The sequence below is a fragment of the Mollisia scopiformis genome (assembly GCF_001500285.1).
Source record: "Mollisia scopiformis unplaced genomic scaffold LY89scaffold_22, whole genome shotgun sequence".
Taxonomy (NCBI): Eukaryota; Fungi; Ascomycota; class Leotiomycetes; order Helotiales; family Mollisiaceae; genus Mollisia; species Mollisia scopiformis.
In genome coordinates, this window is record NW_017263602.1 from 915,741 (window position 1) to 942,818 (window position 27,078).

At 48.2% G+C, this 27,078-nt stretch overlaps 12 protein-coding genes across 12 annotated transcripts; 7 read left to right on the plus strand and 5 right to left on the minus strand.

The window, feature by feature from the left end:
• Window positions 1-646: 646 nt before the first annotated feature.
• LY89DRAFT_757823 (uncharacterized protein) lies at window positions 647-1,273 on the plus strand (the record flags this gene model as incomplete). The annotated part of the gene is made up of 1 exon (XM_018221416.1): window positions 647-1,273. The coding sequence occupies one exon, from the start codon at window positions 647-649 to the stop codon at window positions 1,271-1,273; it is 627 nt and encodes a 208-aa protein (XP_018066509.1).
• Window positions 1,274-1,883: 610 nt separating this feature from the next.
• LY89DRAFT_673936 (uncharacterized protein) lies at window positions 1,884-2,568 on the plus strand (the record flags this gene model as incomplete). The annotated part of the gene is made up of 2 exons (XM_018213398.1): window positions 1,884-2,480; window positions 2,560-2,568. 2 exons carry the CDS (start codon window positions 1,884-1,886, stop codon window positions 2,566-2,568), a joined length of 606 nt encoding a protein of 201 aa, XP_018066510.1.
• A 377-nt stretch (window positions 2,569-2,945) lies between these two features.
• Window positions 2,946-3,606, minus strand: LY89DRAFT_709989 (uncharacterized protein; the record flags this gene model as incomplete). The annotated part of the gene is made up of 3 exons (XM_018217795.1): window positions 2,946-3,125; window positions 3,180-3,293; window positions 3,351-3,606. The coding sequence occupies 3 exons, from the start codon at window positions 3,604-3,606 to the stop codon at window positions 2,989-2,991; spliced, it is 507 nt and encodes a 168-aa protein (XP_018066511.1). The 3' UTR covers window positions 2,946-2,988.
• A 1,269-nt stretch (window positions 3,607-4,875) lies between these two features.
• LY89DRAFT_722521 (uncharacterized protein) lies at window positions 4,876-5,794 on the minus strand (the record flags this gene model as incomplete). Its single annotated transcript, XM_018218739.1, has 1 exon — window positions 4,876-5,794. The coding sequence occupies exon 1, from the start codon at window positions 5,329-5,331 to the stop codon at window positions 4,876-4,878; it is 456 nt and encodes a 151-aa protein (XP_018066512.1). The 5' UTR covers window positions 5,332-5,794.
• A 224-nt stretch (window positions 5,795-6,018) lies between these two features.
• Window positions 6,019-8,830, minus strand: LY89DRAFT_688619 (uncharacterized protein). The gene is made up of 11 exons (XM_018215741.1): window positions 8,658-8,830; window positions 8,500-8,600; window positions 7,947-8,416; window positions 7,730-7,897; window positions 7,632-7,673; window positions 7,516-7,582; window positions 7,196-7,463; window positions 7,031-7,145; window positions 6,873-6,979; window positions 6,450-6,814; window positions 6,019-6,363 (listed from the first exon to the last, which is right to left on the minus strand). The coding sequence occupies exons 2-11, from the start codon at window positions 8,594-8,596 to the stop codon at window positions 6,170-6,172; spliced, it is 1,893 nt and encodes a 630-aa protein (XP_018066513.1). The 5' UTR covers window positions 8,597-8,600; window positions 8,658-8,830; the 3' UTR covers window positions 6,019-6,169.
• Window positions 8,831-8,995: 165 nt separating this feature from the next.
• On the plus strand, window positions 8,996-10,727 carry LY89DRAFT_688620 (uncharacterized protein). The gene is made up of 2 exons (XM_018215742.1): window positions 8,996-10,046; window positions 10,101-10,727. Exons 1-2 carry the CDS (start codon window positions 9,179-9,181, stop codon window positions 10,607-10,609), a joined length of 1,377 nt encoding a protein of 458 aa, XP_018066514.1. The 5' UTR covers window positions 8,996-9,178; the 3' UTR covers window positions 10,610-10,727.
• Window positions 10,728-11,138: 411 nt separating this feature from the next.
• Window positions 11,139-12,737, plus strand: LY89DRAFT_688621 (uncharacterized protein). Its single transcript, XM_018215743.1, has 3 exons — window positions 11,139-11,443; window positions 11,494-11,926; window positions 11,982-12,737. Exons 1-3 carry the CDS (start codon window positions 11,259-11,261, stop codon window positions 12,642-12,644), a joined length of 1,281 nt encoding a protein of 426 aa, XP_018066515.1. The 5' UTR covers window positions 11,139-11,258; the 3' UTR covers window positions 12,645-12,737.
• Window positions 12,738-12,952: 215 nt separating this feature from the next.
• On the minus strand, window positions 12,953-16,438 carry LY89DRAFT_566802 (uncharacterized protein; the record flags this gene model as incomplete). The annotated part of the gene is made up of 1 exon (XM_018208545.1): window positions 12,953-16,438. A coding segment is annotated over one exon (3,486 nt), but the record flags the coding sequence as incomplete, so codon positions are not given.
• Window positions 16,439-17,522: 1,084 nt separating this feature from the next.
• LY89DRAFT_688623 (uncharacterized protein) lies at window positions 17,523-19,097 on the plus strand. The gene is made up of 2 exons (XM_018215744.1): window positions 17,523-17,758; window positions 17,835-19,097. The coding sequence occupies exons 1-2, from the start codon at window positions 17,644-17,646 to the stop codon at window positions 19,022-19,024; spliced, it is 1,305 nt and encodes a 434-aa protein (XP_018066517.1). The 5' UTR covers window positions 17,523-17,643; the 3' UTR covers window positions 19,025-19,097.
• Window positions 19,098-20,043: 946 nt separating this feature from the next.
• LY89DRAFT_688625 (WD repeat-containing protein pop3) lies at window positions 20,044-21,521 on the minus strand. The gene is made up of 4 exons (XM_018215745.1): window positions 21,363-21,521; window positions 21,209-21,230; window positions 20,657-21,152; window positions 20,044-20,609 (listed from the first exon to the last, which is right to left on the minus strand). The coding sequence occupies exons 1-4, from the start codon at window positions 21,382-21,384 to the stop codon at window positions 20,169-20,171; spliced, it is 981 nt and encodes a 326-aa protein (XP_018066518.1). The 5' UTR covers window positions 21,385-21,521; the 3' UTR covers window positions 20,044-20,168.
• A 678-nt stretch (window positions 21,522-22,199) lies between these two features.
• LY89DRAFT_738781 (uncharacterized protein) lies at window positions 22,200-25,166 on the plus strand (the record flags this gene model as incomplete). Its single annotated transcript, XM_018220398.1, has 3 exons — window positions 22,200-22,577; window positions 22,626-23,616; window positions 23,677-25,166. The coding sequence occupies 3 exons, from the start codon at window positions 22,200-22,202 to the stop codon at window positions 25,164-25,166; spliced, it is 2,859 nt and encodes a 952-aa protein (XP_018066519.1).
• A 1,306-nt stretch (window positions 25,167-26,472) lies between these two features.
• LY89DRAFT_709993 (uncharacterized protein) lies at window positions 26,473-27,027 on the plus strand (the record flags this gene model as incomplete). Its single annotated transcript, XM_018217796.1, has 2 exons — window positions 26,473-26,914; window positions 26,971-27,027. Exons 1-2 carry the CDS (start codon window positions 26,483-26,485, stop codon window positions 27,025-27,027), a joined length of 489 nt encoding a protein of 162 aa, XP_018066520.1. The 5' UTR covers window positions 26,473-26,482.
• Window positions 27,028-27,078: the final 51 nt, after the last annotated feature.

Sequence of the window (27,078 nt, forward strand, 5' to 3'; positions counted from 1 at the left end):
ATCTTATTCCGTGCTCTAGTGATCGCGCGATTGTCCTTCTGCAGCTAGATAGTATCGAAGAACGCTGGCATTGTTGTTAATATAGATCATGACCAAATGCCGAAGAGGTTGGCCGTACTTGGTCTGTTGAATTGTTGTTGCTTCTAATAACTGTGGTCATATCTGTTGACGTTGCGATCGGCTACGTCCTGGGCTCTTCAACAGTAGGCAGAGACCGCCTATGCGCATCAGTGACCTTCGCTTAAAGTTTCCTCTACGACCCCGCAATATTGCCCCGCATTTTCCATGTCTATAATGATGATGGCATACTTCAAGTATCAACTGAACTTCAGACATTCAAGTACCATATGGAAAGTCCTTGATTTATCACGCTGCTCGCAAATCTGTAAATGGTCATATTTTGTTGATAATGATGTTCTCGTGTTGGAATTGAGTGCTGTCTGACGAGCCCCTTTTCCTCCCTCGCTTATTCACACTTTACTATCTTAGACTCTCACGATGCGTTGTCGAGTCTAGAACAATGTGTCCGCGATGATGACTTTGGATGGAGGAAATGCTTATATAAAGGGCCTCTGACACAATAAAAAGGGAGGACAATTCAACTCTGATACAAACTTCAAGATAAGTGACGACCAATCATTCCAAGATGAGCTCGCAACCCACAACGTTCTTCCGATGGAAAGACCTCCCACCAGAGCTCAGAGGAAAGGTGTTCGACATGATATTCGAAGTTCTACCGGGGCCACAGATACCTGATAATTTGGAACCTTTCTGCGAACTTAGAGTGGAAAGCAACAGAGACGGCGATTTCGCTATGACCATGTATCATGAGGTGAACCGCATCATGACTCCAAGCAATATGTGCGAATGGCGAGAATACAATCGTAGCCAACTAAATAGGGTCCAACACCTCTACCTCATGTTTAATCAAGACACTTCGTCTGAAGATGCCCTTCTCCTCGACCGCAATCCACTGAGCCAGAACAACAATCTCCACTCAGTCATCATCGATCTGACGCGTATTGGCTACTTTTCTAAATACCTTGTTCGGAATGTCTGGGAAGATACTCTTGTTCCAATGATTAAACTTTTGATTCTTGCTTCGCATGGTTGTGTTAACAAGATCAGTATAGTATTCACGCGCCCTCCTGGTTGTAGGAGACGCCTGGTAAAGCGCATGCTTTGCGAGAATCTGTCTCTAAGGCTTGACCCGGATATTTGGTACCTGTGGCTATTGAGCTCGGAGGATGTAGCTAGAACTGCCCAGAAATGAAAGAAAGCGATGATTGGAAGACACAAGTGGATGCGGTGTGGCTCACTTCCTGAAATACTTAGTTTGTAGTACCTGTACCTGCTCTGGGAAATGACGATAGTTGTGTTTGGAGTGATAAATTTATCGTAGATTTACGTTGAATGCGATTTGAAACTCCGTAACTATTGAATCAGCCCGAAACTATAAGCTTGCTAGCAACTTAGTGACATCCGCTTACATTTGTTTCACGGTTGAGACTAGAACGGCTATTAAGAGTACACCGTGGAAGTTCCAAGATGTAGCCCATCATCATGAATCCATCGCATTGATGAAGAATGAATCGAGACCAACTGTACATTCATGACTGTCATGCTGTGTTGGTTGGCTTTTAGTCGCATAACCCCTTTTCAGTCCTCGCTTAATAGCAAGAGCAACACTTTGCTGTCCTTTTGTCAAAAGTGCCTCTTCATAACTCCCGTATGACTGTATGAATATGAAGCTACTTGAAGTTGTCAAACATTGTGTCTATATATTATTCTGTAAAGCCACTATCGTCTTGGTGTTGCATCACATCAACTATTCTCATCCCTAGCGATTAAATGAAACCCTACAATCGCCACGTGCATCTAAAATGAACCCTCCACGACATCAAACTTTTAACTGGAAAGGTCTTCCATTAGATCTGAAAGAGACGATATTCGATCTCATGTTCGAAATCTACCTAGGGCCTTGCGAGCCCGATAAATTAGAAGCCTTTCGTGGCAGCGAAGATTTCGAGTCAGCTCGAAGAATCTACCACCAGAAAAATAAAATGATGTCCCCGAGAAACCTAACGGAATGGAACGAACTCACAAGACATCAGCTGAACAACATCGCTCATTTATACATCCTGCTCGAAGATCAAGATCTCGTCAACCTTGCCTCACTCCTAAATAACCCTCTAGAGACGAAGAATAATCTCCAATCGGTGATTCTGGATGTTAGTCGAATTAGCACTCCCCACAACTCTGAGCTACTCAAAATCCAAAATTGGGCAATAATCTTCTCAACGATTATCTCTCTGCTCGAAGCCTCGATATCGCGTCGTGATGTGGCTAGCAAGGTCTCCGTCCTGTTTGACTCGGCGGCGGGACGTCATGTGGAAATAGTCACTAAATCCAGGATTTATGCTATATTCAAAGTCTGGCCAACGACCTCGTTGATTTGCATCCCTGGCAGGGGCTTCGTGGTATGTTGCGTTTGGTTTATTCAAAGGGTTTGAAGGTTCGAGATGTTTGAATGATTAGTTGGTGCACACGTCTGATTAGAGTGAGTAGCAGAAGGGTTAATTGCATGGAGTTCTCGTGGTATCTTAAATACATTGGATTTTCTTATTTTGTTTCTGAGTGTGCATCAAACATCATGAGGCGAACTACTGGGCCTTTTCCTCTCTCGCTTGTCTTAGTACGGAGCTCTGCCAGCACTTAGATGTTATGCATTCATGCTTGGCACTTTGCTGAAGAAAACAGCTGGCGACAGTAAATACATGATCTTCGTCCAACCATAGAGCGAGACGTTGAACAGTAAGTGGTGAACGAATGAACTAAACTTGATTGGTATACAAAGAATTCAACTGAATATATACAAGCTGTTCCTGACCACTATGTACCACTCATTCTCACATTTCTGAACAAAACGACCGACCTATACATTTCCTCTTCCTCCAGACTTCATTCTCTACCCCTAGCCAACCGACTTCAAGAAGTAGTAGCATTGACTTGTGGCCAATTGATACCCTTGTCCCCCGCACCAGCATTCTGGAGACCCGCGCAGCTATAAAGCCCGACTGGGTTGTTGACAGTAGCTCTCATGTACTGGAGATCGAGACATTCTTCTGTTACATGGTATCAGCTCTGAAAATCTGCCAGTACAGCACTTTGGCACTTACGAGGACTCGATGGCGCGAGCGCAATTCGGCCGTCGGCCATCACGTCCCATTGCTGAGCTACTGCCGTAGCGGAGCAGTTTTGCAGGTAGACGGTTCCCATGTCCTTCCAGTTACCTGCTCAACGTATCAGTACTGGCTCGAACTCTCATTATTTAGTAGTGTGATGCTCACTCTTGGCACCACCATCAAGACAGAGTGTGGTTCCGGCCAGCTGAATTGTAGAGTTGCCTTCCTTCAGGTACCATTGTTGCTCTGGCTTGCTGTCAAGAGTCTGCACAACAGTGGTGCTACCGGCCTTGGCAGCTTTCGGGACAATGGCGAACGTCTTGTCGACCATGGACGTGAGGTACACAGTCTTGTATCCAGCAGGAGCTTGAGCGAAGCCGCAAGCGGCGAGCGCGAGCATAACAACAGTGGTTGCCAACATCTTGATATCGATATCGAGTTACGACTGAATAGGTGTCAAGACTGGATGAAATATGAGCGCGGGTTCGTCGATCAACCACCCATGGAAGAGACGGGTGGGGGCTTTATATACGGGGCAAACGAACCCATCTTGCGGATATTTTTACCCTCCTCACGCGGAACGGACGATCGTCCAATCTAACGGGACTTGTTCGTGGATTTCTCTCGCGCGGGGATATTAAGTGTTTGGTACTACCCCACACTCCCGATATTATCGGTACCTCATTTGGCGGTTCTAGGCTGGAGGGGATAAAGTGCCGAACTTCGAAACGAGGTTGTTTCGTTCGCCAAGACGCTGTTTAAGGAATTAATCAGGCCTATGGATGCGGATAATATGTTGCCGATCTAATTACATTTTATAGTGAAGTTACATAGGATGTGAAGTCAATGCTGATGTGACCGACCATGTAGCTTTTATATGCTTAAATCGTTCAGGCTGCTCGAGGCAATTGAGGTGTTGTGCTTGAAGTGTTCAGGCTGGTTAAGCGAGCGCATCTATCAAGGGAGAACGTGGTGATTGGTGCTGGGGAACACATGTAAGTATATACTGATTGCATGCGAGGTATAAAAAGGAAAATTTTAATTGACAAACCGTACTTTCCGGCTCGTCCAATGGTCAGATGGTACCAAACATAACCCAAAATTTGTTCTGAAAGGTCTCGGTTCTGCAATCCCACCAAAAACATGAAAATCTCCAGGTAGTTGTGGATGACTACCATCCTTTGACCTGCTCGTTGACGTTAAAGAATTCAGAAATAAGAAAACAGCTACAAGGAAGCGGCGGGATCGAGGATGCATGATCAAAGCGAAGCACGAAAGCATCGACGACCGAGGACTCGAGGAGTAGAGACAAACCCGTTGAACAAACGTTCATGGCCGAGAACATGAAGCTAAAGCCACCTACCGACCCTAACTCGATTTGGGAGAATTGATGAAAGTCGCATACCTTTCTAGCCCAAGATACTAAGGCATGGAAACGAGGATGGAGGAGGACTAATTTCATGAATGCGATAACATCAGTGAATAGAAATTTTGCGGATGTCAACGTCCCACTCGGGAGTATACTCATACACAACTGGTACTGGCCAGAGACAGCAGGAGAAGTTCCCAAACCTGACAGAGTAGAAAAAATGTCAAAAACGTGTGGTATCATCATTCAAACCCACTTAACCTTGCTCCCCAAAAAATATATAACAATTCCCACCCTACATCCAAACCCTTCAACCTCTACTCAATACCTCTTAAACCCATGCTGCTCAACAACCTCACAAATATCCTCCACACACCTCCACTCCTCCCCCTCCCACCCCGCCCCCTTACTCCCCTTCCACCCCTCCACACACCTCCTCACCTCCCCAAACAACGCATTCGCCTTCCTCTTCTTCAACTCCCTCTCCGGCACATCCTCCACATGCGCATTGCCCATAGCCCAGATCTCCAAATCCAACGTATACATCTCCCTCAACAGCGCCGCACACCTCGCTACTTCTTTCGCGCGATTTTGCGACGTGTATTGCGCCGGTGCTTGCTCAGGACGTCGAGACGACCGCGAGGCCGTTGCGGAGGCGAAGAATTTCTTCATTTCGGGGGCGGGGGTTGATGGGGAGGGGGGTGGGCGGAAGACGGCGCGTTTGTCGTCGAGTTGGAAGCCGTTTTCTGGGGGTGGGCGTGAGGGGCCGCAACCCATGGTCTTGAGGAGAGGGAGGGGATGAAGATAAAGATGAAGATGGGAGGACGAGGCAAGTAGTTAGGTGGTAGGAATCGTGGCTCGAGTGATTGGTGAGGCGCTTTGTCTTTCGAGGCTCCCAATCGATCCTTCACTCAGACAGAAGATTTGAAATGTCCTGCCAGACGAAGAGAAGGCTGCGAGCAACGAAAATGAATGATGGAAAGTAGACTTGCCGAGGCTGAGTAGGTACCCAAGTCACAAGTCACAGTCTCAGATCAGGTGTCTAGGAACGTACAGCTCAATGTAGCAACGAAGCCCACGCCAATTGTGAAAGGAAACAGAAGCATTCCAAGCCTCCACTAAGAAGCTAGAGCTTTATCAGACACCTTGATGATAGAGAGAGAGCCTTGTGGGCTATGCGCGCCGAGACCTCGCAGCATGCACGTCACGGGCACAGTTGCTGTTGTGCGGAGAAGAGAAGCCAAACAGCGTGAGGCTGAGACCAAGATTTGGTTCGCGAACCACCGCGCGAGATGTGGTGGTGACACATGTTCCGGGCGTAGACTTGGTATCTGTGGCGTTCCGATGGCCTGCATGGATGCTGACACCGCCTTGTTTTGATATCGACACACGCGCATGCATATGGAAAAGCAAGACAGCAGATTGAAAGGCAGGCAGGCAACAGCATTTCGGGACTTTTTGATTGGGTAATTGGACTGGGTGGGTATATTGAGTTTTGTTCTTAGAATGCTTCTATACATGAGAGATCTGCAAATAAGGCTTCGTCTTCTTAACGGGAAATCCCAATGACGCCAAAATTAACGAGAAAGTGTACACGCTATTACTTATTGCTCGCTTACAGATTCGTGTCGACGTTGGCAAGGACCTCGCCGTGGTGTTGCACGGATACGTAGACTCGGTCGGAGATCTCGAAAACGACTTCGAGATCGGCTGTGAGGTAGGACCCGCCTCGTGATTTGGACTGTTTCTGGAGGAATGATTTGGGGATCATGGTTGATTCTACGTCGAGATAGATGACTTCGTTTTCAGCTACATTGATAGGAAGTTAGCGAAAAAAACGAAAGAAATGCTGGATCCTGTTTTTTTAAGTAAGAAAGTAGAGAGTGTTGACATACCCCTCGAAAGACCAGCCATCGTAGACGGTGGTTCCATAATCGACGACGCCACGAAAGTTATCCTAACACTACTCCCCAAATCATATTGCTGTTTCGTGAATTTGCATCGTACCCCAAATCTCGTTTGAATAGGCTCGAATGGCAAGATCGCATCTCCTTGTCGAACTAACCAGGAGAGGTGATCGGGTACCATTCTTTGGCCGTGAAAGCTGTCGTCGACGGTTCTTTCGCCGATGTTGTTCCATTCTTCGTATCTGTGAGAGACGCAGATGCCGTAGTGGCGTGGACAGGGGATTACGGCAGGTGCTGGTGCCATGCCGACGCCCATGCCGCGGAGGACTGCTCCTTTGACGATTCCGATCCAGCTACGGGTTGAATGTGAGTATGTGTTCCTGTTTGGAGAGTTCGGTGGGGTATACATACCAGTCATCGGCTCTTTGAACTTCGACATCTGCCTCTTTGTTGGCATAAGCTTTTACCTGGTTGAACAGGTATTCGCTCTCTGAGAAACCACCAGCCATGATGATGTTCTGAACGATTACTTTAGTTGTTGCTCGGTTGTGCGGATAGAAGAGACTTACAGTGACTTGACATGGAATACCCTTATACTTTGTATTCATAACTCTCGTCATTTGCCTCTGAAGCAAGCCCAAAGTGCCATTAACGCTCTTAGAGAACATCTTCTTGAGATCTTGTCTAAGTTATGTTAGGCCACATTCAGAACAGACATAGAAATCTAAACATACTCAGTCAAAGTAAGCACACCATTGACAATACTGTCTTCATAGCCAGCAACAACTTTTGTGCCTCTGGGAAGGGTCAATGAAGCATCCCCAGTCCCTGTAAATGCATGCTTGATTCTCTCGAATCGCTCAAGCAACACTCTTGATCTGGGTTTGAAGACCATGTGTCCACCCGTGCCGACGGTTTCTGGGTCGATGTCAAGATTTGCTAATCGTGGGGCAAGGAAATCAAGGAATGCTTTGTCGATGAATGTACCACCACATTTATCTCCTGCTTGAATGTTAGAGGCAGTTTCTTTCTCAGGTCTGTTTTGAGAACGTACCTGTGATGTTGCCTATTCTGTGAAGCTCAAGTGGGTCAACTTTATTGACGCGATAGGATACCAAGTCCTGCACATGTCAGGCGTTTCATACCAGGAAATAGGATTGAGATACTTACGACAGTTCCACCACCAGCGTCACAAAGAATGAAACATTCTCCCTGAACTCGTCATTAGATACAGAGAAGGACACTTTCTCAGGGAACAAGATTCTCACCGGAATCAGAACATCATGACCTTTTGCCAGTAAATTTTGAATGGTATACAGAGCCCAAGATTCTGGCTCTGAGGCAAATGATACATTTCGAATAGTTGGAAACATGCCGCTGTGGAAAGCTCCCATAGCTGCTCGAAACGTCTTGTTCATCGCTTCATATTTCCAAGTCTAAAACAGTAAGCGGATGCTCTTGGCCCCAAAGAGTATCTTAACTTACAGCAGGATGAGTGATCACAAGATCAAGCGGAACCTGTTCCAACACAAACTGATTCTGACTCTTCATATGCTTATACCAAACCCTCGAAACCTTCGTCAAGAAATCTCGCACGATATCCTCCGCGCTCTTGGTGATATGCTGCGGGACATCAGTCATCAGGCCCTCATTCTTACTTTCTCTTAGTTCCCTGAGCAAATCCAGACCCTTAGTCAATTCTCGCAACTGGTCCAGCTCCGCTTTCGTACTTTGCGGTTCAAGTTCTAGTTTCGTCCACTTCAATACTTTCGAGTCGTCGTCAATCGACCATCCCCATTGCGAGCGTCTGGTGTCCGGGTTCGTGGGCGAGTACGAGATTGCGGAGGGGACGCGGGGATTGTCTGATCCGGGCCAGAATTTGAAGACGACGAGGTCGCTGCCTAGGTCGGCCATGGAGTTTTTGGCTGATCCGTCGGTTTGTGCCCATGCGAGTTCTAGTCAGAGAAGCCGTCGCGGTCAGCGACCTCATGAAGATATATTGCTAGGGTTAGGCGGGGTAGAGTGGGTGCGTACGCACCTGTGTTTGAAGTTCCGTAATCAATGCCTACGACGATTCGAGGTCCTGTTACTCCATCTGCCACTGCACCCTGGACGATATTTCCATTCTGCGCCATGGAGCTTGAGGAGTCGTCTGGTGAGCGTGCGATCTTGGAAAGTCAGGTTGGAAGGACGAACATACACCAAGTTGAGATTGACGAATGGTATGAAAGGTCGAATTACAAACGCATGAGTTTATTTCAAAGTATACTCTTGATTAAAACCCGGGAAAGACAAACATGAAGTGAGTTGACGATACCCAACCCTCGCGAGGCTGAGGGATCGACTCAAGAAAGTCACCGGTAGTGGAAATAGTGATTATTCGAGGCAGACCTGCCGCAGGGGAATGGAGTTGTGGTTCGGTTTTTGCGAGTTGAGACCTGCCAATCAGAAACTGGGTGTTCGGTGGCAAGCACAGCCTCCACCACCTTGGTCGGGCGTCGCTCTCTGCAACCCTGCCTGGATTCGGCACTAGGTAAGACAGACAAGGTGGCAGGTAGGTGCAAACAATATGATAGACGACGAGGCTGACTAGTATAATTGATTCTCGTGCTGGGTAGAGCCTTACCACCTTCCTTCAGCACCGTCGCTCGATCGCGTGTTTGCGTGCTCTGTTCCATTCGCGATTCTTCCTCGCCTTATCGTGTCTGTTTGTCAAGATGAGTTTGAATATTTTCGGCGGGAAGAAAAGTGACAAGAGTGAGGGGAGTGGAGAAGGAGGAGGAAAAAGAGGAGGAGGAAGTCCTTCGGTTGGGGAATACATCTCCAAAATAGACGAGTTCCTGAATGAGGTCGAGGGCAGGTCATTCAGTATGTTTAAGCGGAGAGACGACAGTCTGGGCGATATGCTTGCGTGGGCGAGATATGCGTATCGAGAGAGGTCGAAGATGGAGAATCATATTAACATGCAGGCGAAGTCGCTTCATCGAGCGAGTGGCAAGATCGAGGATCAGTACCAGCGGATGGAGAATATGCAAGCGGAGATCAACGATCTGGAGTTCAAGAGAGGGAGATTGGTACGGGAAAGAGATGAATTGGTGAACGAGCACAATCGAGAGCTCACGCATATTGCGGAACTTCGATCAATGGAGGTGGATAAAGAAGGGGAGAAACACAGAGAGCAAGTCACCAACATAAGAAAAGATCATCAGAAAGAAAAAGACAAGCTAGTAGCTCAACTACTTGTCAGTCAAAGAGACGACCAAGGCTGGCCAGACGACAAGATGGGAATCAAATTCAGAGAATTGCAAAGGCTGATGGAATCAGTAACCGCACCACGAAATAGAGAATTCCTCATTCCAGCTGGCCAGAAACTACCTTCACACCTGGACAAGACCGGATTCCTCACCAGAGCCGGAAACGCCAAATCCCATTTCTGGCTCAAGAGCACACTATGGTCCATCATCGCAGAACAATTCTTCTCTGCCCCCTTCGGATTCGGAGTTCTCGGCCCAGGAAAATCACAGAAACATCTCTTCGAAATGTACGCAGCATGGCGGAAACTATTTGACGCAAATGCTGTCGCTGGTAAGACTCCTTCCTCTCCAAATGCAGCCAATACCAATTGACGTCTCGTCTCAGCATCTCCAGACCGCGAAGACTACGCAGTCTTCCGACAAGACGTCCTGGCCAACAACTGGCGCTCAACAACCTTCCAATACATCAACGTAGCCCTCACGACCCCCGAACAAAGCCACAGTCCCATCGCGCAACTCAACACCGAGAACTTCAACGACACCGTATCCCGCATTACTCGGGTACTCTCCGAAGTCGCGAATCTATCTCACGCTGAAATTCGCCCGGAGATCCAAGATCAGATCCGGCAGATGGTAGCATTGGGACGAGATATTGCGCTGCAGTTTGGCATCCAGCCGGCGCAGATGCAGCTCGTGGTCCCGAAGTATGGGGAGAAGATTAAGATTGGGGAGAAGTTTCATGATTGTGAGGATGGGGATAGTTTTAAGGGGAAGACGCAGAGTGTGGATATTGTTACGGCGCCGGGGCTGGAGAAGCTGGGTGATGGGAGGTCGGACTTGAGTGCTCAGAGGGCGATGGTGCCGTGTGAGATTTATCCTATTGAGGAGGATTGAATTGAATGGAGATGTGAGAAGAAAGACATGAACTGGATTCTGAACTGTTTATGGCATGATTTTGGGAGGAAGCTACGATCAGAGATTCTGTATATACCGCCAGCTTTCAAGAATGATATCCTAGATCATTTCTCCTCATCAATTGCTTCCAACCCATCTGCAATAAACCCACGAACAGAACATGAAATCCCCAAACCATCTTCCCAACTCTGGCACCGGACACTCGTCGAAAGTCTCTCACAGCCTCGTCAGATTACCATCTACTCCTCCCACACCCGGCTCCTACCCGCTCACACCCTACTCAGAGCACCCCATTCCTTCCCGCATCCTCCTGCATGCGCTCGCTGGCAAAGCGGCAGGGCAGACTCGGTGAGGCTGCAGCTAAGTGCGACAGGGGGCTGAAGACCGCCCTTGTCTTGGCACACACACACACACACCGCACTAGCGAGCCCTGCATACACAGCAGTCGGGCGTCGAAGGGTTTTTGATACAGACACACTCTTCCATGCAGCCTGGGGCTGGAGGAGGGGTTGATTTTGAGGGTTTTTGGCTTGAGCTGTGGTGGGATCGTGATATTTGAGCACTTGCTACTACAATAATTAATTGTAACATCTGAGGAGCTTGAAACTTGATAGAGAGGATAGCAAGAATGGCATACTATTCCGACCCCTTCATCTACCTCCTCTTCACAATCGACCCCGGGCTCGGGTGCATCAGTTTTAATGCCCTCGTAGCATTCATCGTTACGCTCGCCGTCCTGTTCGCGATCGTACGGCGCTCGAAAGATTGGCCCGAAGCCATCAGATTACATGTCGGCCTTGCTTTACTCTCACTGTAATTCCCTTGCCCCGAAGAAATGAGACGGATAGCTAACAAGAGGAAAGATGGCTCATAACCCACTGGATCGACTCGGTAATCAGCCACGTCGACCGCAACGTCACAGCGTACGCTCAAATATACACCATGTTCACGCATATCATTCGCATCTGCACCGACGTCCTCGTTATCACAGGCCTCTGGCGCATCATCATCCGGTACGATTTCCTGCGGCCCTTGAAAGTGGATGCATTTGCCGATAACTTGTTTTCGGGCGTTCTGTGGACGTTGGCGACGGTCCATATCGCGCTCTTAGTAGCGGCGACGGGGCTGTGGTTGAAGAATCAGAATGGGGATGAAGATGAAACGGAGAGGGTTGCGAGGGCGAGGAGCGCGCTGGAGGTTACGTATATAACGGTGCAGTTTTGTGCTATGCTTGTTATGAGTATTTATGCGTGTTCGAGGGCCACGGAGAGGCAGACGGGTTGTGCTTATTATGATGTGAGATTCCTGTTTTTCGGCTGAGAAAGGAAATGAGAACTGATGATGTTGGCAGGAATTCGGATACATGGCTCATGCGGCATTTGCGCTGTTGCTGAGGTCCTTTTGCGAGATCGTCATCGTGGGACAGCTTGATCGTTCTCACTCTGATATCTATGATCCTCAGAGAGCTAGAGATGTCATGTACGGGCTCTGTAGCATTTATCTTGTCTTGGTGGTGGCATTTGCAGTTCCTGAGAAGGGCAAGGAAGATCCACTCGTAATCAAGGATCATGCAGCAGTGGAGGAAATCAAGAGACTAATTGAAGAAAGAATCGCGGAGGTAACAGATGGCGGAAAGAATACTGCACCGACAATGTCTAGTGTTCTAAACGGGATTGAAGAGAATCTGAGAGCGCAGACGGTCCCTGCGGATGCTCAGCAGGAGTATTTCATGAAACTGAACGAAATTGCTAGACTGAGAAAGCAGTTTGCGAATTGGGAGCCGGTGTACAAGGGTAGCAACAATGCAAATGGACAGAACGAGATAATAGAGCTGGTGGAGAAGAATGATCGAAAGGCTGCAGCAGAGGACAACACCCAAAGGACCGGAGTAGGACGTATGATGCGGTCGTGGCAGGGCAAAAGTAACAGTGAGAGTAAACCGAAGAAAGACGTGGAGGAAGATGAACCGAGACCGCAGCCAGGAGTGTGGGCAACAACGGAGGATGCAGTATGAACACCCTGTAGAGTTTAAACTTATAAAACGCCGAATGGCTTGTAATACCAATATTTATGGCTTTATTTGTTGTATAAGTGATAGTAGAATGGCAATAGGAGAGTTAATTTGCATTTTGTACAATGATTATCTCAAAAACGTAATATGATATGAACACGACATAATAACTCCAACTAACACATAAATACAGAAATCTATATTTTCTACTTAAGCGTCCCTGCTCGCAAATTCGCATACGTGATGCTCATAGCTGGTTCAACATGATGTCGCGGCGGAGCCTGGTAGGTAGCAGGAAGCAAGAAAATGTAACGGATTTGTAGAGAATTCTCGTCGGAAACCACGTGGTAGGTGCCTGTTGCCGATGGTGCAGTTGACGCCAGCTCACAGCCCATCATCAGTCTCATATTGCCTAGAGCACTGTTCTTCCAACTTGTACCCGTCATACCAGCATAATTCAGAGAGGTCGCTTGATCGTCTCCGCAGTAGATGCCAACACCTCTGGCAGCGCCAGTCAACATGAAGGGTGTATTGCTCATTACTTTCAAACCTTCAGAGAGGATTAAGAACATTCGTGAGACTTGGGTGCCATGGAATATCACACGACCACTCCCTCCTGATGGGCTCTTTGAGTTGAAAAGCGCTTCTCTTTCATGATTCGAATTGAGCATGAGGAATTGCTGGGTATTTGGCATGCTAGGAACTCGAAAGCTGCTTTGAGCACTGAGTATGAAGCCTCTGAATTTGAGACAAAGCCATGACAGTAGATCTTCGCGGTCTTTCCCAAGACCATCGGTTCCTTGGATGGCTATTTTTAGATTGCTTGCTGTTTGAAAAGTAGCCAATGCTGGGAGGGTGTCGATGACTGCAGCTACCTTATTTTTTGGGACGGGGCAGCCAGGTAAGAGATCAAGGGTGGAAGTATCGGATGCGGCAGCATAGATGGAAGTGAGAAGAAGATCGATTGCGGCGGGATCGACTAATAGATTATGAAGTCTAACTTCAAGAGGAGCTTTTCGGAATTTCTTGGAGCATTTTTTGGAGCAGGTTGCTGGCTTCCATAAGTTTGTGCCGACTTTACTGGCACACACGAGACAAGCGGTAGGCTGTGCAGTGACCAGGGTTTGAATAGAGTTGTAGATTGTTTGCAAGGAGGAGTTGCCAGATCGTAGGAGGTAGTGAAGATTGCGGCCGAGGTAGTATGTGAACAAAGTTGGTTTCGTCGTACATGACGTTGTGGCTGGCTCCTGACTGTCTTTCGGGCGCCAGTATTTATGTCGGTCTCGTCCTTCGTCGTCTGGAGAGAAATGGATACAGAATTGTGGATCGCCTTGGAGGGAAAGACGAACTAGAAGCATACGGGAGTCGTTGTGTATACCTCGAGCCTGACGTTGGAGGCTACTGAGGCTTGTCAAAGCGAAAGAAAGTTCAAATTCATTGTCTCCAATCTCATCTATTGCATCCACGAGCTCGTCAGGTATTGCTTCGTCCACAACACGACCAGTCGCGCTGTTCTCTACACCGATGTGCGAGAGAATAGTAGTTACTCTCTGGGTATTCTGATGTCCGAGTCTAAGACGGAGTGATTCGAGCTTTCTGGCTTCCCGGAAGAGTGTATCATATTCCGCCTGCAATAACTCGTTCGTTAAACGAACAGTGCTGGCACGCATTTGTGCGGCTAAGGGTAGTTTGAGAAGTAGTCGGACAGACTCAAGTGCAAATATGTCTTCTGTAGTCATGGATTTGTGTCTTCTCCATGCGACAAAGACCATATGTAAATCAGATGAAGCCCACTGGCTTATCTCCTCCCTTGCGAGGAAGCGCTCGCAGACCGCCCTGCCAAGTGAAGAAGTGCCAGGTAGTAGTCGAATACAGTCACATACTTCGACAGCATTACTACCATTGCGGCTCAAGTAGGAGATAATTTGACGATTCAAGGAAGACATATCGTCACCCTGAGAAGCGACTTGAAGTAGAGGTGTGACATGATCTGTCGAGGTTGGAAAATAGAGCCATCGCAAACTTCTTTGCTGGCCATGCATCTTCAATAAGAACTGGATCGGGGCAACATTTTGGGACAATGTTTTCCACCAAACCATTCGCTCTCTCGTCAACCCAGGGCCAGATTCCGGAAGTTGATCGCGAATTGGTGTAAGGAGCAATTCTAAATCTCCTACCAACTTGTCCCACTCCACGAAGGATGTTGCGTCAGCCATCCTTGGCAGATATGACGCCTTCTGCGACCTTAGCAATGATGCAGTCAGCGATAGCCAACAAGGGTGTTGCATCTGATGAAGCTTGCGGCGATATGCGAGATACTTGGCAAAGTTAAGCCCGGTTTCTTCATCTTCCGGTATGATATTTCCTTTCATCTGTGAGATGTATAAATCGTGCTCATTGAACATAGCGTGGAGACATGTCGTATAGAGACTGTATTCTAGACCTGAGATCTCTCCCAACTTCTTTGCAAGATCTTTTCTTGATTGGTCCGGAGGCCGTTTCCAGAACTTGATTTCTTCTTGGACGTTTGCCAAAGTCACTGATCCGGACTCTTTGGTCCCGTTCCCGCCGAGTGACGACAGTAAATATGATCTGAACCTGGAACTGTGAGATGCTGAATATTGACTATCATCCTGGAGCTCATCGAAAATTGCTTCCAAGGTTTTCTGCTGTGGAAATTGATGTATCCTTTCGAGGAACTCTTGTGGTAATTTTGAATGAATTTTGGGGCATTGCAGAATTGCCATGCCAAGTTCATAGACCAACATGCCCATATAGTCTCCAGGTCCTGATCGAAGATGTTTGCAAAACTCGTCTTGAGCTAGTTGCATAGTGTGGCACAAGCGTTGGGCAAGCTGATCCACTAAAGGCTCGTAATGTGTGAATTTCTTCAGGGATTCCAAAGACGACACAGACTCGATTAAGGCATTTACATTATCTGCAACATCATGTTGTGAAGCGAGAGCACGGGAGAAAGTCAACAATGTCTGGCATTGCGTGTCGTCTCCAGCCTGCACAGCATCATCGACCATTGATAGCAACTCGGCAGTAGCGACCTTCTCAACGCACTGCTGAATGAAGAGATCAACGGAGCTCGGCCCGACAAGACAAGCTCTGTACAGAAGGTCTAGATAACGTTCAAGGCTTTCTGGATCTTCAGGTTCGATTTTGACATACTCGTAGCATCTGGGCTCTGCAAGCCTGAGAGCTGGGTATTGCTCCGTTTCCAAGTCTGGACCGTCTAGCTGGAGGATATTTGAGAGCTTCTGCCTTTGAGACGTAGAAAGATGACCGTGCTCCCAAGCATTGATACGATCGACATTTGGCCTCCAGATCGAAAGCCAAAACCAAATTGGGAAGTGGGCATCCAACAAAGCAAGCACATTGCCATTACTTGGCGCATCGGAAATATCTTGCAGCCAGGAGACCAGCCCAAACGCTGTCATATACTGCTGCTGCTCTAGATGAGTCTGTACTTGCGATTTAAGGCGTGACCGGATACCAGACTTTGCCAGTGCACTGTGAACTGTCTGAAGGGGCAAATACAGAAAGGTGCCAGGGACGGCGAGGGACTGGATAAGTTGTCCAAATTCTTGAAGACCACGAGCTTGACCAGTGACGACGAGAAGGAGTAGCTTGGCAGCATGTAGTGTTCCTGGTGGAATGACTTCCGATTTGATTTGACTTGCAACGATGATGCATCGTAGATACCTGTCGATGTCCAGTACTACCAGGGAGGTAAGACAGTGCGTAGCTAATGGTGATGAAAGACCACAAAGGCAAGCAAGGACCGCAACACACAATGTCGAAGGATCGTTGTTGGCGTGCTCCTCGAGAAGGACGTTCAAGATTTGATCGCATTCGTCAGAAGTTGGAATAACTCTTGGGTCCACAGCTGCCAGATATTCTGATGTCGGACTGCTCAATGATTTGGCCCGCTGAGTATCAATCAGAGGTCGGCCGTTGAAGAGAAATTCGAGAACATCATCACATCGTTTCACTTCCTCGTGCCATCTTTGTCGATTTGGTGCCCTCGTAACCAGAGCAGCTTCTTGGGTCCCATGTTTCTCTTCATTCCTCGAATCTCGTCCAGAGCTTTTCAGCACAGGCAAGCGGGGCAACCGCATTTCTTCGACTTCACATCACACATGCTGAAGATGCCAATGCCAGTGTTTGTAGTTGGTATACAGAATGGTGCGCCTGTATTGCCTGACTCCGTAAACCCACTGAAAAATGTCAAACAAAAGGCAATGCTGAAGTGGAGCAAGAATGAGAGCCGACGCCCATGGGCTGTGATACTTCCCGAGACGACACAGCGTAGCAAATGTGGCTCTTGAAGTCACCGGCAAAGCCCTTTGGACCATTTGGAGGCTCGATTGAATCTGGCAAGGCTCTCCAGCAAGCCTTCTGTTCCATTCGCCTTCTAGCGCCTTGGGTGCACCGATATCCATCGTGCACGTGTCAATCAGTGGCAATCAGCCCTTGTCCTGTCCAAGGGCAGCGGGATAAATTGCCGTAGTTGAGACATGGTTCAGGATTGGGACTGATATTTGGTGGAGGCTGAATCCCTTTGGTTGAGTGGTCCCAGACAACAAGGCAAATGCCCTTTCACTGCTTCTGCATGCAGTGACCGAGGTACTCCATGACCATTGGGTGTATGCAAGGCGATACGAAGAGGTACAGATCAAGGTTGCGCGACTTTCGTTGAGTTCGAATCAAAAGCTGCGGTGGCTGAAGGATTGTTTCGAAACTTCTGCCTGGACGTTTGCTTTTGGCGGCGCTTCTTGCACACCCCTAAATTTATTCGACAGACACCACCCCACTATCTTCTTCAACCACACCCCTTCTTTCCTCCACGCACCTGGATAGGATGAGGCTGAAGATGCCAATATTCATTCAGTTATTTTGTCACACCGAGGACGTTTCGAGAAAGGCCCATTCCACAGCCAAGTCCGAACAGTATGCCAGCCAGCAGTTTGGGCTGACCATTTGACGGGGCAGAATGGCAGCAGAGTCTGACATTCTAGACGAGCTCTATGCGGCCCTGGATGGGGATCCAAAGAGCGTGTACCTCCACGAGAGGCTTCTCGAAGTATGGGCCGAGCTCGGGGACAAAGGTATGAACAAACAATAGCTTAGGTCATCCCTTTACGAGACAGACTACATTCTATCAACATACTCAAAATCAATTAGATATGACAACTGGTTTTGCAACCACGCTTCAGCGGCTTGATCCCAAAAACGAAATTGCAGCTCAATACCTGGGCCAGAAATCAAAGTCAAAGACCAAGCATGTGTCCAACCAGCCGAATCCTAAAACTTCAAAGGCTTCTCGACCATGGACACATCCAGATTTTGCAGAATCCAGCAATTCCCAACCCATCAAGAACCTTTCTGCCCAAGAAAAGGATCTCTCCGATGGCTACACCATCCTCAAACTCGAAGCACAGATGCTCCAAGTTGAACTAGCCGCCGTTCTCTCTCATCTCTCAACCTCCGACTCAGACGATCAAGAAGTCCTCCCAACCCTCCAAGCCATCAGCGAAGGACGAGTAGGCAGTGTCGTCCCCATGGAACAGCCCATGTCCGTCCGTTCCCGAGCACGAGAAATAGCGGAATCCCCCTCCGAGGCCTCTTCCCTCATAATCGAAGACTTCGAAGCCATCATCCGCTGGGCAGCCTGTCAAGACCCCCCGCTGCTCCCAGACGCCATCCGCGAGCGTCTCGTGAAACGCAAAACCCTCCTCGAAGCAGCGATCCCCGACTCCATGACCAAAGATACCACCGCCGCACTCCGTCACATCGAGCGAGCGTACCTGGAGAAAACGTACGTGAACTCGGAAACCATGCTCGGAGACGACATCTCCGAGATCCCCAAAGAGAATTTCTTCGTTAGTGAAGATAACTATGCGTGGGATATGGACGAGTTGGCTCAAGCTATTACGGCTAATGATGGCGTGATGCGGAATCCGCTCAGCAAGCAACTCTTCACCGAGTCAGACATCAAGCAAATCCTCGCTCACCCCCTCGGTCAACGCCTCAAGCCGATGCAACTCAAGCAATCGCAACTCAAGAAAGGGATCCGTCCCTCGACCATACAATGGGTGTCCAAAGTGGGTAAAATCATGCTGGAAGACCAAAGTGTGGATATAGCGCCTAGTAGGAAGGTGATGGATGAATTCTTGGCCTATGTAGCGACGCTGCCAAAGGCGGAGCAGGAGACGATCAAATCGTTGAAGATTCCTGGCGTGGATTCTACTAGTAAACAGCCGTTTGATTATACGATTGGGGAGTCGATTCGGGATGCGGTTGCTAATACGACTTGTTTGCATAAGGTGGGGGATTTTTTGTCGCAGGCTGCGGTGTATTTGAAGAAGCAGTAGAGCAGAAAGATACAGGAAGATAAATGTAACCCTTATTCTTTACATATAAAGATATAGATTAGCTGTCATGAATGTCCTTGCTTTACCTGCAACTTTTGTCATTCCGAAGCTGTTCCGTGGGACGGGACATGCAAGCATGTGTCACACGATTCACAAAACAAGCTGATATAGGACGAAACAGTTCAGCATTACTGTCAATCTTTGCAACACTGCTATTAACCTGTCCCACACATAGCACTAGCTAGTCATACAAACCTACGTGACCGTAAATACCGCGAACAGCATGATGGCCGGGCCCCAACCCGGACCCATTGCCACGGGCTTTTCTTCCAGGGGGAAATCATCTACGCTGGGAAACAGTTTGCAGTTTTTGGAGAGAGAAAGACCCCGTTTTATGCCCGCTCGGCTAATTGTATTCGAGGTACTTCTTCTATATGACTAGACAAAACGATTCACTTGAAAGTCTTCAATCAACCCTGATGGTCTAGACAATTCCCGAAGTTGACCCGAATCAGGTAGGTATATAACGAACCGTTCTCCCTCTCTCTGCAAAAACTGCAAAGTATTAGAAGCCTTGCTATAGGGCAGTAGGAATGAGAGCCGGGGCCGGTGAGTGTGGGCCGCTACACGATTTCTCGTGTGGGGATGATGTTAGGTTGGAGCTAGGCTTGGGTGCGAAATTTCTTTTTGAACAGAAAGTGAGAGTGAGAGTCTTGACAACGGAAGTAGATCTCTTTCGTCTAGAGTATAATATGGCGCTGGGTAAGAAAAACGCCGAGTAGATTAGAGGACTTTGAGATGCTTTGATTAAAAACTGGGAGGACGTACACTTGTATCCCAAATTAAGATAAGTGTGCGAAGAAGTGATTTCTGATGAGAACATATATCTCCAGGACAGACATGTTTAGACGTAGAAAGTCCCACCTCCAAGACGAGCAATCGGAGACGAATGTCAAGTATACAGCGATCCAAACAGAAAGGCGTCACCGTATGATAAATATGAACGAGATATAAAGCAATGCAATAGATTCAATTCATTCACCACTTGGGTATGACATGATGCCTCCTAGCTAAGACGCGTTTCGTAACCATCCCAGCCCCCAAATGCCCCGCTGAACGCCGTATGATACCCACTTTGTCCATCTTAACGTGCCTCCGAATAATCATTCAGTGCAACGCAAACCAAGCCCCGATGATGCCCATTATACTGTCGAATGATCTGCTCACTATGCAGCTCCCACAGTCGTGCATAATGATCAGAGCAAGCCGTAACCAAGTATGCCGAATCAGCACTAAAAGCACAGTCCCAAACCCAGCGCTGATGGCCCGTCAATGTGCTCTCGAGCTTGAACGGCTTGGGGTCTTTTTGTGCGGCTGGTGCTTGGCCCGGAATTGGGAGCATGGTTTCTAGGTCCTTAACTTCCCAGATCTTGGCTGTGTGGTCTGCGGAGCAGGTTGCGAGGTGTTTGACGTCTGGAGATAGCAGGACTCGGGTTATGTAGTTCTTGTGGGCAGTGAAGTGTGTTATAGGTACGAGGGTAGTCTTTTCGCGGTATTGGAGGAGGTGCCAGACGTAGACGTTTCCCTGTGTACAGTATTAGATTGTGTATGAAGAAGTGAGATGGTACTAACAGAATTGGTACCTGCGCAAAGCGTTGAACCATCGCTGGCTACAGTGACACTTGCGACTGGTACGTCCTCCTCTGGTATTAGTTGGTGAGAGCAGTTGTTCTCTGCTAGATCCCATATTCGCACACTTCCTCCGCGATCACAGCTTATGATCTCACCCTGGTTGGGATGGATGACCACGTCGTTCACCGGTGTGCCATGAGAATAACTTCTCTGGACTGAACCACTCCTTGTTTCCCAAATCTTCACTGTGCCATCCTCAGAGCTTGTCACCATCCATTTGCCCTCGCAATGAAATGCGACGCCGGTAACATTGCCAGTATGACCTTCGAAGGAAAGAAGAGGGTTTGGATTCGTAGATTTGATATCGTAGAGCTTGACGCTGTGATGACCAGCAGCAGCCAGGAACCGTTTATCGGGCGATATGCATAATCGATTGACTTGTGAATCAGAGTGTTGAATTGTTCGAGAGCAGATGCCGGAAAGAGCTTCCCAGAAACTTGATGTCACAATCGTTAACACAGCTGCGAGATTGTTTGCGCAGTTCAAACTCACCGGATTGTATGGTCGTAACCAGCTGTAACAAGCAAAGTAATCTCTTCGTCAGCTTCTCCCAGTAGATAAGACATCGTGAAGTTGGGATTTCAGGTGCAAGGTCATGGACGGTGTTGAGGTTGACCAGCTCTAGGCTGGAAAATGGAGAACTTACCTGTACATAAAATCACACTCATGCCGGCACTCCTTCCTCGTCTAGTCAACCTATATGAGACTCTTCACTGAATAACAGCACACATGAATAAATGGTCATTGGTAATCCAAACTTTGATTCTATACAGATCGTTTTTAGAGGACATCTCGACGCCCAAGCACCAAATCTTTCTGACGTCTTACCAGCAAATCAGCGGTCTCATCATTGCTGGGGCATCTCGCGTTGCCATTGGTGTTCACTCCCTGGCCGATCCACATAAGCTGGCCGTAACTATATACGGCTAGCGGTTTCGGAGATAGACGAAGTCAAATCTTCAACCTCCCCGCTCAGATCGATCTCTACACAAAACTTCTTCATGGAAACCACATCCTTTCAAGCACTACGCTGGAGATCTAACTAACAACTTGCACCTCGTACCTGTAAGCCTTTTTCTGGCCCAGATCGAACAAGCGCATTGTCAGTCTTCGAAAGCTCATATTACTCGCCGTGTGTTCTGCCTAAATTCCTCGTGACCCTCGACGATGGGTCTTGATCGTTAAATTCAACTTACTCACTACTACCAAAGCTGTTTGCCAATCTTGAAACTGGCAGTAGCGAAGGGATAGATAGTATAGAAAACACCTTACGCTCGCTCAATCCTGAGTCGAGTTTGCAACCAACGCGCAACAACCTTGACAGTTCGCGGAGTCTGAAAGATCGACAGACAGAGCTTTTCAGGTCAAGGTCAAGTACATACTTCAATCAAAGATCTCGAGTATCAACCGATCTTCGATACACAAGAGCACAAGTATCTCTTACATTATTCGGAAGTAGAGGATCATATCCACAGAGACCATAATGGCGCTGCCCGATAATCATACAGGCATGCCCAACATAAAGATGGAGACTGAAGGAGAAGGTATTTATGCTTCTGCCACGCACTCTTCTGCGAGATGCGAAGAGACAGATCAAGGGCTTACACTACCACCCGAGATACAGTCTAGCAATGTATGTCGCTTTGATCCTGCCCATACTGTCACGGACGAGGAACTGGACGCCGTCCTTGGATCCTTGCGGCCGGATCCCAACGATTGCCCAAGTCCAAGAGATCAGGAATGGCTGCAGTCATTGTTCGATGATGACTATGAGCTTCCAGAGCCTCCCCGTAAGCGAAGAAAGACATCGTCTCCTACTCTTCGAGAGGCAAGAGCTGCATCCTCGAGAGTCGCTGATACGGTACGTCCACCAGTCTCCATTTGTTGCAATGCTAAAGCTTCGATACAGCTCCATCCAAAAGGTTTCTTCGCAAACCACGCATGGGCTCCGGCAATTGTGCCTGCTCACAGCCCAAGTGATTCTGGATACGGTATAAGTATTGCAGAATCATGCATAAATGAGCAGGTCTCTCGCCATTCGCAACTCATTGAGGAAATTCTACCACAAACTGAACCTGTCCACGAAGTCCAAAGAAGTATAGATGCTCATTCGGCGGCTACAGCATCGACTGTGGTCAGCCAACCTGCAGTGGATCGGCAAGATGCAGAAGATGATTTCACTGGTATTAACTATGAGGCCCATGATGGACGCGATGCAGGTATCTATTGCGAGAATGATCAGCCAGAGTCTACAACCTCGAAGGAGAAAGGGAGCGATGAAGCAAAAGGCAGAGAGTCTCCTCTCCCAATCATAACGCCAGTAGACCCAGATATACCAATTCCATCTATCGAGGCCGATGTTCCAGTGGTAAATCAGCATGAGACTCCGATTGCTGCTCCCAGCCGATCACGCCGCATCCAAACACCAAAGCTGCCACGGCTGCCACATTGGCTGAAAAAAATCCAGAGCGATGAGAATCGGAAAATCGGCGAAGGTGAGATGCTGCAGCAGTCGCGTGTTCGTGTGAGGGCTGGGCAGAGTGAATCTACAGCCGAAAATTCTCAACCACGAGCGACCGAAGCCCACCATCACCAGAACCATCGACACAACGCACCTCGAGAAACAACATCGCAATCGCAGCATCAGCATTCAACGGCATCAGCTCCAATTATCAAAATGGCTGAATACGGTTCACAACGTTTGTTGCTACCCGCTCTTTCGGATTTCATCTCAAAAACTCTCTCCTCACTGCCCAATGCTGCCGATGCAGGTCAATTTGATCCTACGCTTTGCTCCAGCATCACCTTACTTCTCACTCAATTCCAATCCAACCCCATGTTCACGACTTCTATCTCTGTGGCCTTGTACAACTATCTCAAGCAATATTTCGAAAGTCAAGGTAAGTTCACTTTCAACACCAACCCCAAACACGAAGAGTTAATGCTAACTCCTTTATCAGTACTCAAAGCCACAGGTGATCGTGCTTCCATTGAAGACACAGACCTCGCAGAGCAACTCAGATTGATTGCGCCTCTCCTCAAGGATTGTGTCCTCGTCCCAGTCGCAAGTTCGGCTGGTGGTCACCGTTATGTCAACTTCAATCCCAAGACCTCCGAAGAATGCCACGCTCTCGCTACGAATATGAAGAATCTCGTTCAGACCATCAGAAACGAACTCTTCGAAGATACTACAAAGCTTTACGATCAGCTGGAAAAGGCAATTGGAGATTTTGACGTGGACTTTCAGAACATGAATATGCACCACCAATCCCGATATGCCATTCTCGAGAAGCATTGCGAGAAGCTTGGCGAGGAGAATTTAAAGACTTCGGCATCTGTCACTCGTCACGAAACAGAGCTAGCACGTCTCAAGAAGGAGAACGATGAACTCCGAGCCATGAACGAACGACTTCAGCATCAGCAGCGCGCTTCCAACCGTCTTCCGACTACGCCTCCTTCTAATCGCACATCAGCTGAAAGACTTGTCTCACCTCCATCTGATAACGATGGTGCAGAGTTCACCGAAGGACGTGATGGAACTCTAGGATGGTTCTGTGGCCTCCAACATCAGAATTCTGCCGATCCTGAACACAAATGTCTCAAGTTCAACACCCTTACCTCCCGAGCAAATGCCCCAGGCTTACCAAATCCTATCCGTCAAAACTGCTCGAAATGCCACCGTAAAGTCCGCAAGGATCTCAGGATCTATGTCACCAGAGCCAATTTCGCCAAGAATCACGTGGTTCGCGTTTCGCCGCAACCTATGTCGGTCACGTGCTATCCTCAGCAACCAATTTCCCATCCGATGCCTGCTGCGTACCCATTACCAGTCGTACAACCCCTACCGTCTACGTACCACCTTCCTGCCGGACAAACTATCCCTGTCGTGCAACCTCTCGCTGCAGTACAATCTCAGCCGCTGGTACCAACCTCCTCCGTCCCACCTCCTCCCGCCGCCGCACCGACCAAGAAGCGGAAGAGCACAGAAGTCCAGAAGAAGGACGAACCTCCAACCAAGCAGGTGAAGAGGGCCGACTTGCCCTTGACTGGCTTCGAAGTCCGTCAGAGCCAGGGGTATATCCGTCATACCTTTGGTATGTCGGTCCAACGCCCCTGGATGACGGCTTCGGAGCCGGTCAAGGACAACGTCGTGGTGGATTTGACGGAGGAGGAGGTGCCGGTGGTTGAAAAGGCGACGGAGAAGGGAAAAGCGAAGGCTACGGGCAAGAAGAAGGAGATTGGAAAGGGGAAGAAGAACGAGAAGAAAAAGCGGAAGGAGGACGCGGCTGCGGTTGCAGCGTACTGGAAGAAAGTGGAGGAGAGGGAGGCGAGGGAGGCGGCGGACATCGCAGTAGAGCTAGAAGCTGAATTAGCGGCAGACATCGAAGCAGAAGTAGAGAAGAGTTTGTCGGTGGAAGCAGAGGAGTCCGAAGAGTCTGAGGAGGAATAGGCAGAGTGTGAGAAGGGGGAGCCTTCTCACACTCCGGCCTAGTACAATTCTGTGAGAAAGAATGAAGAAGTGATGACCAGACACGCTTGAGCTCCCAATGATTGTGATGCTTTCCGTGTCTCAACTGAACGTTTCCCTGGATTCTTTGTTTTGGAAAGCTCCACAAGTGTGGATTCCATTGTACGTTCTGTTGAGATTTGTTTGTTGCTTCTTTTTTACTGTAATTTCTCTATTTCAAGAAAGGACAATTTATAACAACGTTGTCTAGATATTCAGGTTGATCCTGGAGGGCATTGTTCGTGTACGTCCTAGGCGGTCTACCTTCCTCGGTGATAAGCACAGAAGTGAGGACGAATATCTTACTGTGGCCTTGACTTCAAACCAAGATCTGACTCAAATTGCATTTATAGCTTGTCACAAGCATCGTGAATATTCTCTCAAGGAAGATCCCGCAGTGGAAGGACTTTTCTTTGAAAGAGTATCACCCCATGACAGCATCGAATTCCGAAATAGATCTATAACTTTGAGATAAAACTATTCTCTGTCCCTAGTTTAATGGGTTTAGCGTTTCTATGTTCTGCGAGTCGTGCTACTAAAGGACCTTGTCATGTTTCCCCACCTCTCACCCAAGCGCGACATGGTGACTGGGTCCTTCTTCGTGTTCAACTCCTGCAGGTGCAATCAATTATTGAATTGCATGCAACACTTCTCCTGTCAGAAATTCCATCTAGAACTATCAAGGATGTTTCTCTTGGCAATCAGTCTTCGCATTAAGCTTTCTTCATCGCACCGCACTTGCCTTCTGGACCTCTCAAATTCGGACAAGACATGACCACCCAACAAAAACGCAAGAATCAGTCAGCATGATATATGTGCTGATTAAGGTAGGAGAAATATACCAAGATCTCCCAGAAAAAGCTTCTCTCAATTAAAGTTTACAGATTATTTGGGTGGTCAGGTGGAACTGTAATGCGCCTCGTAACGACTCGCTAGACATCGCCACTCACCTACATAATTCGAGCGACGAGGACCCCAAGTGGAGATTCAGTCATCGTGATCATATATTTATCTCGAATTTACTAGATTGATAAGAGATCGAATAGTCTCATCGTCGTATTGACCGCCTCATGGTTGCTTGCATTTTCTCACTGAGCATAAAAATAACTGCTTGTCTGAAGCTAAGAAGGATATAAAAACTGGAGTATTTCCCATTTTGTTCACCAATTCATAACTACTATCTTCTCATCAACAAGACACATATTTCTAATTTCATCGCCAAGATGCGTGCAGCAATCATCTTCAGTTCCCTAGCAGTCATGGCTCCCCTCGTCGTTGCGCAAACTCCATACTATGCCGACCAATCCGCACCTTTCAATCTCGTCCTCCACTCCGCATCAACTTCCCTCGATGGTGCAGCCCTCTTCTCCTGCCACGAAGGAGCCGCTATCGAAGGTCTCTGCGTCACCACAGACTTCAACCCAGTAGAGCCCGTATCGCCATACAACTTCAACTACTCTTCGCTCTCCACCCCCGACCCAGTTCTCGGCTACCAAGGTCTCCTCACCTGGGAGCTCCAGGCCGGGTCCTTCAACCTCAGCTCTCCAATGGCGCTGCAGAACATTTCTGATACCAATGTCGAGAATGCGTTCTTTGAGCCGTCGACCACGGGGACGCTGGTGGGCTTCGATCAGAGCAACTTGTTGTATATCTTGGATGATACGACGACGGAGCCGGGGTATAGCTGGTATGTCTGTACGGTGGATTATTCGTATACGTATGCCATTTTGACTTGGTTTATGGGGAGGGTGAGCCGGATAATGCGAGTTGTGTTGGGGTTGATGTTGAGAGGGTGTTTATCTAGATCATGGGGTGTCTGGTAGTAGACGATTGCCAAGTGACGAGTTGGAATTGG

Bases quoted from the DNA above. Each gene is read 5' to 3' on its own strand.
- LY89DRAFT_688619 (XM_018215741.1), bottom strand. From the start codon at position 8,596: ATGGCGCAGAATGGAAATATCGTCCAGGGTGCAGTGGCAGATGGAGTA. The intron at 7,898-7,946 runs GTAAGTTAAGAT...TTACTGTTTTAG, and splicing joins TTGTGATCACTCATCCTGCT to ACTTGGAAATATGAAGCGAT. The intron at 6,980-7,030 runs GTAAGTCTCTTC...GTAATCGTTCAG, and splicing joins GTATTCCATGTCAAGTCACT to AACATCATCATGGCTGGTGG.
- LY89DRAFT_688625 (XM_018215745.1), bottom strand. From the start codon at position 21,384: ATGAGTGTGATTTTATGTACAG. The intron at 21,231-21,362 runs GTAAGTTCTCCA...TGCTTGTTACAG, and splicing joins GAGTGTGATTTTATGTACAG to CTGGTTACGACCATACAATC. The intron at 20,610-20,656 runs GTTAGTACCATC...TACTGTACACAG, and splicing joins TTTGCGCAGGTACCAATTCT to GGAAACGTCTACGTCTGGCA.
- LY89DRAFT_688620 (XM_018215742.1), top strand. From the start codon at position 9,179: ATGAGTTTGAATATTTTCGGCGGGAAGAAAAGTGACAAGAGTGAGGGG. The intron at 10,047-10,100 runs GTAAGACTCCTT...GTCTCGTCTCAG, and splicing joins TGACGCAAATGCTGTCGCTG to CATCTCCAGACCGCGAAGAC.
- LY89DRAFT_688621 (XM_018215743.1), top strand. From the start codon at position 11,259: ATGGCATACTATTCCGACCCCTTCATCTACCTCCTCTTCACAATCGAC. The intron at 11,444-11,493 runs GTAATTCCCTTG...ACAAGAGGAAAG, and splicing joins GGCCTTGCTTTACTCTCACT to ATGGCTCATAACCCACTGGA. The intron at 11,927-11,981 runs GTGAGATTCCTG...TGATGTTGGCAG, and splicing joins CGGGTTGTGCTTATTATGAT to GAATTCGGATACATGGCTCA.
- LY89DRAFT_688623 (XM_018215744.1), top strand. From the start codon at position 17,644: ATGGCAGCAGAGTCTGACATTCTAGACGAGCTCTATGCGGCCCTGGAT. The intron at 17,759-17,834 runs GTATGAACAAAC...AAAATCAATTAG, and splicing joins GGCCGAGCTCGGGGACAAAG to ATATGACAACTGGTTTTGCA.